Source organism: Bemisia tabaci, chromosome 6, assembly GCF_918797505.1.
Source record: "Bemisia tabaci chromosome 6, PGI_BMITA_v3".
Lineage (NCBI taxonomy): Eukaryota > Metazoa > Arthropoda > Insecta > Hemiptera > Aleyrodidae > Bemisia > Bemisia tabaci.
In genome coordinates, this window is record NC_092798.1 from 20,798,045 (window position 1) to 20,808,080 (window position 10,036).

The window sequence follows — 10,036 nt, forward strand, 5'->3', positions numbered from 1 at the left end:
TCGATTATTCAGGTGTTCGCTGCGAACACTCTGTTTATCGATCCTTTTTCATAGGTTTAAATGGCATAACAATCGATATATCGCAAAGCACGCCACGCTACTGGTTGAAAAAGGACTAAGAGAGGACTTCCAGTCTTCCTTTTCTACTCATTAAAGTACTGTTGATTTTGGTGAAGAAAGGTTGATTAGCTGGACAAATCACCAGGGCTTCAAAAATGGCAACCCTGTTTTCTAAACTCACAATCTGGTATTCGAAGCGCGGGTAATTGAATACATGAATGATTCACCGTTTACCGTCCATTATACTTGGTGACTAGTCCCACCAAAGGGTCTTCAGAATTTTCTTGTCCTCTACTAAACGGCGAATATTGCAATGATTCAATTCCTGCGCTTGAAAGATTCGGTTTTGAAGTACAATTGCAAGCATCAATTGAAAGTAAAACTCGGCGAACAGCCGCCAAAATTTTTTAAGTTTAGTTATTATTAATTTGTTTTTTTTTTCTTTTTTTCTTTTGACGATTTTTTTATGGTCAATTTTTCAATCTGCATCGGAGGATTTTATGATTTTTTTCTTCTTATTTATTTTATTAGTTTCTTTTAGATTTTTCTTCACAATTTTGACAAAATTTAAGAAATAGTTATTCAAGAAAATTATACTTTTCTTGCTCTCCCGAAAAAAAATTAATAAAATAGGTTGAAAAAAATTATTAAAAAATTAAAAACATTATGTTGGTAATGTTTCTTAGTAATCTTGCCTTCCCTGACATCTAGTAGACTTGTCTTGCTATTACACCTAACCAAAAACCGTACTTTGACTGTGGCAAATCTGCTTATTCAATCGAAAAGAAGGAAGGAGCAAGAAATGTTCCCCCGGAAATTGGTGCTTGCAATAACTCTTACATATTCAGTGCCAAAAATGGCATGTTTCGACAGATAACATTCAAATTAAATTTCATGACAGGCTTTTCCTCTCTCTCTCTCTCAAAATAGCACTGCTGGTTGTCATTATTCAATCGATGTTCCTTGTAAAATGACATAAATCTAGTATTAGTTAATTTAATGTTGTGTGTTAATTTCTTTGTTGAAAATAATTTATTCGAAAGAGTTTGGTCTCTCTGATGAGAGATAGAAGCGCAATTTTCTGTTGCCAAACTTCAACAGTTTGTGTGGATTTGGAAATGAAAAAATTATTTTTCTGCAATGTGACCTGTTTATGACTGACTGATAATTATTTTACTTTTATCTATTTATTTCTGTAATTTTATTTCCCGTTAATTTATTTGTTAAACTTACTTTACACTTCATTCTGAAAAATTAATTTTAGTTCAGATGTGTACTGCCGACTGTGAGTATTAATACTTCCCTGAAATGAAGAACACCACGAATTTTTCTGGAAAAATTCCTCTATCAAGATCAAAATCCAATTTTAATATTTTTTTCTTCTTTTTTTTCATTCTAGCGTTAATGAGTAATCTAGCGTGAGCTTAAGCCCTGTGGATTAGGATTGAACCTCAAACATTTTGATTTTCCATCCTCTGGAATTCTCTTTTCTAGGGTATGGCTCTTCAAAAGTAATAGTCTTAATCCACCGGAGTTTAAATGTTCCAGCTAGAGTCGAGGAGCTCAATTTTTCTACGAAATACTCAAAAAAATTTTGCAACGACCAGACTTTAGATTCTTTTATTTCTCTCGAGTTTTTGTTATAACAATTTTCCGATACTTTTTTTTAAATCGAAATTGTTCGATTGGCCTAAAATACTCACTTTCACTCTAACCTGTCACGAACATTCGTGTAAGGTGGTACAAAGCTTTATCTATAATTTTCTCTTGATTTTCTGGGGCTCCTACGGCCACCCTGTTTCCAAAACGTTGAAAAACAAAAAATTAAAACAAGGTTTTCTCTCATTTCAGTCGACCAAGGCGTATTAATTAGCGAAACCGTCATGCACAACACGATGTTCTATCAATTTTAAACTGACGTAATAACTTACCAACTTGAGAACGAAAGGCAGTTCACGTCTTATTCCTCGAAAGCTTCAAATTCTTTTCACATGTAAATCATTATAGGTGAACATGATAGAGGAACAAGATGTCTAGTCCACCCTATCAGGTGCAGCTTTTACAAAACGTTTAAAATTTTTAGAACATTTTGTGCAAAAATTATGCTCAGTTTTACTTAGTAGAGTAAGTAGTGTGGTATTGTTTTAAAAGACTTACTGTATCGTTGTTTACTTTTGCACACATTTTGTCCGCACTCTTGCCGTTGTTGTTTCTGCCCAAAAGCTCCTTGTGGGTAACTAACTCTCAAAATAATACTGTAAAGCCATTAACTTGCCTTTGTGAACCCCATGATGTAGCAACGTTGGTAACATTGTTTAAAGGAGTAAGAAATAACGTCTGGCGGTTCGAACACCCTTCAGATTAGTGTTTGCTCCGATTTATCAAAACAATTCAGAAGTATAACGCCCTAAGAATAGAGAAAGGGTTCGGCATTATTATGTAACTCACAGAATAACTTCTCAAAACTAAATTTTAAACTACTTAATCGAAAGAAATGAGATGAGACAAAAATTACTTTAAAAAATCCTAAGTTTTTGTTCTTTCGCCACTCCCAATCCCCCATTTCCATGCAGAATCGAAAATGCGAATGTTTTAAGGGGGAAAAATGCCACGCGTTCAAATTGATGTTATATTGCAGTCATTTAACTGCATCTAACTTTTGCTCTAAAATAAAAAGGAAAGAAAAAAAATATCACTAAATTTTTTAACTATTCTCAGCTTTTGTGCATATTATTTTCCATTTTTTCCGATGTGTGCTTGCTCATTATGATGCCTCCTTGAGTAATAATTTGTCCATCTAAAATGATAGCGTTAGGCACTCCTCTTATCACATTTCTTTCTGATTATTTCAAAGTTACCTCAAGTCATTGGAGCTTTAAAGTTTCAGCCCTAGTAGTCATACATCTGTAAACCAACATGTTTCGCTAAAGTATGCAATGGAAAGTTTTGTAAAGAACCAATTTGAAAAGTTCGTTCTCTTTTGATGGTTCCTCCACATTAGTATCATCAGTTTCCCCATGAAGTTAACGTTCATTTGGAATTAATTCTGATGCACTGAATGTGATTTATCTCAGTGAAATTCTTGCGTGACTGTTAAAATATCATTTTGACTTCAAATGATGCATGCAGCAATTTCCCTTTGATTCAAAGGAATCATCCAAAGATGACATAATTTTTATTAAGTGCAGTGAAATTTATAGATCACTACTTCTTATACAAATTCTGTATAAACAAGTTTGTGAAACTTCAAACGCGCAATTACCTTCGCCGGTTATCAACCGTCAAAAGGAAAATGTATCTGCACATTTTTTAACTTGGTTTCAATGCATTTCTTGTAAAATTGTAAATCAGAATCTTAACTAATGTGTGATAAATATTCCATTTTGGTGCTATGATAATTAATTAAAAACGGTCTCTCCGTTTACGAGATTGTCTCAGATCATTCTTTCAGCTCGATATCCGTCCTATTTGAATTGTAACATGAAATAAGAGTTTAGCTCTCGCAATTAAATTTTCAATGCCCGACTAAATTACCATAACAGTTACTTGAAAATTGTTGGCAAGGAAATATTCTTGCTGTATTATCCCCTTTTGTTCAGATTGATTATGATCATATTCTGAATCTATTGAGTAGTGTGCCACTGAATGAAACTGAGACTCATAATTGTTTTCCTTTCTATGAATATAATGTGAACTAAGTTGATGATTGTAAAGTGTAGTATAAATTTGTATTGTGTAATTATATACATGATTTATATTTCAACAAATTACGTTGTTTGCTGTGCAAATACAATTGTTTTTTAAAAAACTAACCACTGCCTTGGCTTATTCTCTACAGAATTTATATTCCTGTTACCTTTTGTTGAGTTCACTGGTTTTATTTAGTGAGCGAAAAATTAAATCCAAAAATAATTCTAACAAAAAAACTCAAGTTTAATGAAAAAAAAAGGAGAGTGTATCTTGTCATTTGAACCAAGTTATAAAGAAATCGGAAGCCTATACTATAAAAATATTTAAAAAATAAAACTAAAAAAACTTATGACAAATCTAAGAGTGAGATAAAAAGACATCACGAGGTAGTTTCAGTTGTTTACCTATTGAAAAAAATTCAACAAAATAAGAAAAAGGAAACAAAAATAAAAATATTTCAATGGTGCAGTTACTCCAACAGTAAATAATTTGTTGCAAAAAGTGCCCAATTCCAAAATTGATTTAAGAAAAGAAGTAAAAATGAATGAATAAATAAAATTCCATCAAACACAAAAAATTAATACAACCCTAGGCCTTTTTCATAAATTATAAATGCAATATGCACGTTTTAAACCCGCGGAATTGGGTATTTTTCGTAAAAACAAGACTGCATACCTAATATTTTCAATTTAAAATGATGGACAAAATTGAAATAATAAAAAAAACAACACAAAACGTGTACAACGTTAAAAAATACTTAAGGCCCTAAAACAACTATTTCGCAATAAAACGGAATTTTCCGAGTTGGGCAGTTTTCAATACAAGAATTCAATCACTGGTGCCAACACTAGAAAGTAACCGCTTATTACAGCTGTGCTGTGCTGGGCAACTTGAATCACAGTCCTTTTCGTAGACCTTCATCGTAAGGACCACGTAATGAAAGTACCTGGATGTTTTTATTTCAATTTCCCTGGTAAAAATTGGCGATAAGAGCTGCGTTTCAAAATACCATAGGAATTCTTATAGCCGGCTAAAGAAGGCTACAGAAAATCATATAGCTGGCTGTAGAATGCGGAGAAAATCATACGGCCGGGCTATACGAAGCGATAAAAAATTATTCAGCCGGGCTTATAGTTCCTATCGCCGGGCTTTACACTTTATCGCCTGGCTGTTGCTTTTTCGCCATTGATTATAAACGGCTATAACTAATTGTGTAGAAATTCGTGTGCTTTGGAAATCATTAAGTTTGATACGGAACCACCTTAATATTTACAAAACACACATCATACTTTCCTTTAGTACATTTTTTTTTTTTTTTTTTTTTTTTTTTTTTTTTTCATCAATTAAAATTAGAATAATCCATACAGGATGTGCAAACATTTCAAAATCATGAGTTGAATAACGCTGACTCCGCCAGATTAAATATTAGAGCCTAACACAAAGTGGAGTGGCGACGCACTGGCGCCTACAAACCTAACAGGGATACTTCACGCATTGCGCAATGCGTGAAGTATCCCTGTTAGGTTTGTAGGCGCCAATGCGTGCCTCGCGCTGGCTGCCCGCCTGCCACGGCGCTTGAAGCAACTATTTCACACCAGAGGTATTGCACAGTATCATACGAAACTGAAGGCGCTCTAATATATTGGTAATGGCAGGCATCCACCAATAGTACGGAGCTTTCCTCGCAAAATAAATCAAGATACTACGGCCCAAAAAAAGAGCAGTATTCCAAAAACTCACTAAGTCCTAGCATCCGTAATTAGTAACGTTTAGTATACACTTTATCGCCTGGCTGTTGCTTAATCGCCATCGGCTATAAAAGGCTAGAAGAATTTGTGTAGCCGGCTGTAGAAGCTATTGGAAATCTTACAGCTGGTTGTAGGTCTATGGTATTTTGGAACACAGATTCTATTGCCAATTTTACCAGGTTTTTTTTTTCTTTTTTTTTTAAAGTTAAATGAAGGTACTTACATCAGAAAAAATACGATTAATTCTACTCAATTTAATTAAAAACAGCACTTTTGAAGTCCAAATTTCTAGGATGGTTTTGTCAGTGAAAGTGACAAAAATTATCAGAGGTTACTTCTGCCGTGCTAAGGGAGAACGCCGTAACAGCATTTGGACTTTGCCAACTTTTCGTTGATAAAACATGCATTAATTGTTAAGGAAAACTTTTACCTTGAACTTTTTAAATTGGCGAATTAAAATCTCCAGATAATGTACGGAAAAATATTCACAATTTCTCCTCAAAATTCGCAATTAATCAAAGAAATCATGGCAATTCTAATGGCTCATACGACTCATTTCTACTAGGGTTGTTGGACTGATACCCCAAATATCATTTTTCAGACCATTAAATTGACCACATTTTGAAATTAAGAACTAAGATTTTTGGCTCAGTTCAATTACAACGTATTTATTATTACTCCCGTATGCACATAACTGTTTTTACGAATGAGTAAAAAAGTTTAGTTCCTAATTGCAAAATATAGTCCAAATGAAGTCTCGCTGAAAAAAAAAAAAAAAAAAAAAAAAAAAAAAAAAAAAAAAAAAACATATTGCATCTAGAGTCCTGACTCTTGAAAACATCGACAAGGAAAAGTACTCTTGATTCAATCAGAATCTAGCTTAAATCAAGAGCCAAGCCTCTTAATTTAAGCAGATTTCGTTTTGATTCAAGCAAAAATCCGATTGAATCAAGAGTATTTTTCTTGTCAATGTTTTCAAGAGTCTGGACTCTTGATCCAATGGGTTTTTTTTTCCAGTGCTCCGCGTATGAAAAATCAGGCCATGGATTTTCACATAAATCAAAACATTACTTTGGCTACGCTCCTGATATCCTATACGAAGGAGATTCAATGCATACATTATTGACTAAAAACGATGGGAAGACATAGAATATTATCAGCACTGAAATTACAATGCCCGGATTCGAGCGTAGAGAGGCAACCGCATCAGTCGGCGCCAGAAAATACCTCGTCATCTTCTCGGTCGGTCGGATGGTGTTCACGATCCACGCCTTAAAAACATAGACGTCCTCGTAGAGAATCAGAGGGTGCCCGCGTCCGCACTTGGTATGAAACAACCCGCGGGACAGAATCCCAGCCAGAATCTCATTGGAGCAGAGTAGCGGGCCGCCGGAGTCACCCATACAGGGACCGACCCCACCGTGGGCGATGTAGCAGATCGGGTCCATCTGGTAGACGAAGATCTTGGGGCAGTCGTTGGCGCTCATGGGCGAGACCGTGATCTTGGAGAGGGTGACAACCGACAAGGAATCGTAGCTGTTCTTCTCGCCGTAGCCGTAGATGGTGCACGGCTTCCTGGAGCCCGCGAACTTCATCGCCGGGAGCCCCAGAGCAGATAACCCGCTCTCGGTGCCCAATGGGAGGCGGGCCTCGGTCATGAGGAGGGCGATGTCCGCGCCGCCCTTGTGGGTGTAGTTCGGGTGGATGTATATCTTACTCGCCCGCGTCTTGTACTTTCGGTGGAACCCCAGGGTGATCTGGGAGAGTTTCGGGACGGGGGGATCGTCGTTCCGCATGACGCAGTGCGCCGCGGTGATGACCCAGTCCGGCGACAGGATCGACCCGGTGCAGAGCCGCGATTTCCGGTTTAGCGGTTTCCGGTCGAACAGCGGCGCCGTGTAGGTCAGGATGAGCGCGATGAACGTGACGTTGTCCGCCGCGGAAACCATCACGCCGCCGTACATCTTGGAGTCCGCCCCGTCACGCTCGCCCCTCGCGAAGTTCTTTGCATCGTGCACGTGACGGAAATGAGACTGTGTTGGTTTTATAGCGTCACGTGTGCTGAACGGTGAGCTTCGTTAGGTGGATAACTATGGCTGATTTTGTCGATGGCAGGTAATTTCGCTCTCGCATTGCAAATGCGCTTTTTAAACGATATTCACAAAAATGTGATCGGAAATGAAAACACTGGACGGATGGACTCTAATGTAAATTCACCCTGTTACGTATTCGAACGTAATGTTCGAAGAAGGAAGTACCTTTACGTAAACATTCTACAATCGTAGGTAATGAGTGCACAGTCAGTACGTAAGATGATGATTAATATCAACAATTTTAAGGAATGATTGGAGAAGATAATTGGTTTCACTTACAAAGTCGGGTCGTCTTTGCTCTGTATTGAACAATTTTGAAAATCACAGTCGTCCTTTTACTCCTGCATCCAAGAAAAATGTAAACAGAAATTTTTTGATGTGGCCGAAAAGAACATGCTTTTTAAGAATTTTTAACCTATAAAAATCGATGATAACAAGTCAGGATGGGAAACGCGAGACAGCCTTGTTATCACATTCCAACCTCTCTCGTTGTCATAGATTCTTGGAAAGACCGGTGAAACCCAGCATAAATCAATGCCACGGAATAAGTGCGATGTTTTCTGAAATGACTGTAGAATTCATGTTGATGATATAACTGGATATAACCCATGTTTTATTTTCTTTCTTTTTTTTTGCTGATTTATTTATGTAATCTTTTCATATTGATATAACGATAAATAGCAAAAACTTACATCGTGAAAGTAACTACTAGTAATCAGAGAAAATTTTACGATACCATATCCTATTCGGCGGCGTTTTTCTCGTTCGTTCACGCCAGGAAAGCAAAGCTTCCAAAAAATTTTGAAAGTGATTATTATTTTTACTTTATTCATCTGTTAGAGAATCATACGTCTTGAATAGAAAAATTAGCAATAGCCTTCCGGGTGAGATAAAAATAAATTACTATAAAATTTGGAGACAACACGAGACAAAAATATTCGAACTGCTGTTCTAAAATTTCTGGGAATTTCTACTGAAACTACTGCTGCTCTGCTAGGAGGATGTTTTACGGCCTACCTCTTAAAATTGAAGGCAAAATGGAAGGAATGATCGTGATGTGTGACACGTGACACTTTCGCGTAAAATTCTGCTGTAGTTGCCCGCTTGATCTTTTTCGCCAGAAAAACTCATGAGGCAAAAATTGAAAAAAGGTGACTTTCAACATATACCCTGTACCCCGATCAAGCAGCCACAACGTAAAATATCCTTCCTCTACTTTTATATTCCTGATAGGAAACGCCTCTGTATCGTAAACACGAGTTTTGACCTAAATGTTCTAGACGGCCTATAAAACATGTCAAAACGATTATTTATAGGAACGCAAACGTCGAAAAAGGAGGAAATGAAAGAAGTTCTAACCTACTGAATGATAAAAGAAACAAGAATCCTGCTCAGTTCCCGAAATAGAATGTTCCTACAGTTGGCCGTCTGAATCCACGAGACTGTGCCTCTGACAGACTAACACCTATCATCTCATCATTTTGCAAATGTGTAGCCAACAAGATTTTATCTGGCGTGAGATTTCTGATTGATATCTTCCCGGTCGGATTTTATTTTCTTATTCTTCAACCGCGCACTTAGCAAAACGGAAAATTAGCACTCCTTCCTGCTGGAACCGTTCACCGCTGTAGGCAGTAGCGAAAAAGCTCCGGACGAGAAAGCCATTAAAGATGACGAAGAGGACAGTGGCGTGGCGTGAAATGCGATGTATCGATTGTTATGCCATTTAAACCTATGGTAAAGAATCGATTATTCAGGTGTTCGCGGCGAACACATTGTCTATCGATCCTTTTCCGTAGGTTTAAATGGCATAACAATCGATATATCGCAAAGCACGCCACGCCACTGGAAGAGAGTAGGGAGTGACAAGGTGCGAATACAGCGGACCAGTGAACCTGCCAAAATATCGTTTGAAGTGCGTGAAAACATCAATGACCCCTCTATAGAGTTGCCAAGTTCAACACTCGAAAGGAAAGCTTCTCCTTTTCTTTCCATCACTGAGAGGGAAATTCGTTTTTCGTTGTACTAGAGCAGAGGAATTTCATATTTACATTTGCCTTAGCATTTTCCTGAAAAAGGAATCGGAATCTCAAAAGCTTACTCTGTCTTATTCCATCAGAGGAGTTTCATGTTAAAATCACTCAAACAGTTTCTACACAATTTATTGAAATATTTTAAGCACTTAAATATTGCTTCAATATCCAAGGGATTTTTTAGTCACAGCTCTTAATTTCTTCTCTGAACCCGAAATTTTGACCACTGAATCTGAAAGAGGGGTGACTACTCTGCAGAGCTAGTAACTTTTGCCTAGATCTGGGGCGTTTTTCTTTTTAGTTCGTATGCAAGCGCGTTTTAAAATGAAGCTTTAAAACTCTGGTACAAAGGAGGGTGCAAGGAAGTATCCAGAAGAAGCGCTGCAAGAATGCAATAGGTACATTTATACTT

At 37.0% G+C, this 10,036-nt stretch overlaps 2 protein-coding genes across 4 annotated transcripts in view; one reads left to right on the top strand and one right to left on the bottom strand.

Moving 5' to 3' along the window:
• The window catches only part of LOC109042504 (uncharacterized), an 88,303-nt gene extending 84,431 nt beyond the window's left edge, over positions 1-3,872 (top strand). For all 3 annotated transcript variants that reach the window (XM_072301899.1, XM_072301898.1, XM_072301897.1), the window contains one exon: positions 114-3,872. The gene's annotated coding sequence lies outside the window, so the exon portion shown is untranslated. The remainder of the gene's footprint in view (positions 1-113) is intronic.
• Positions 3,873-5,224: 1,352 nt separating this feature from the next.
• LOC109040544 (trypsin) lies at positions 5,225-8,068 on the bottom strand. Its single transcript, XM_019056525.2, has one exon. It carries the CDS (start codon positions 7,460-7,462, stop codon positions 6,575-6,577), a length of 888 nt encoding a protein of 295 aa, XP_018912070.2. The 5' UTR covers positions 7,463-8,068; the 3' UTR covers positions 5,225-6,574.
• Between the last annotated feature and the right edge of the window lie 1,968 nt (positions 8,069-10,036).

What these genes read in the sequence shown, in the direction of transcription:
- LOC109040544 (XM_019056525.2), bottom strand. Translation starts at nt 7,462, where the DNA reads ATGTACGGCGGCGTGATGGTTTCCGCGGCGGACAACGTCACGTTCATC.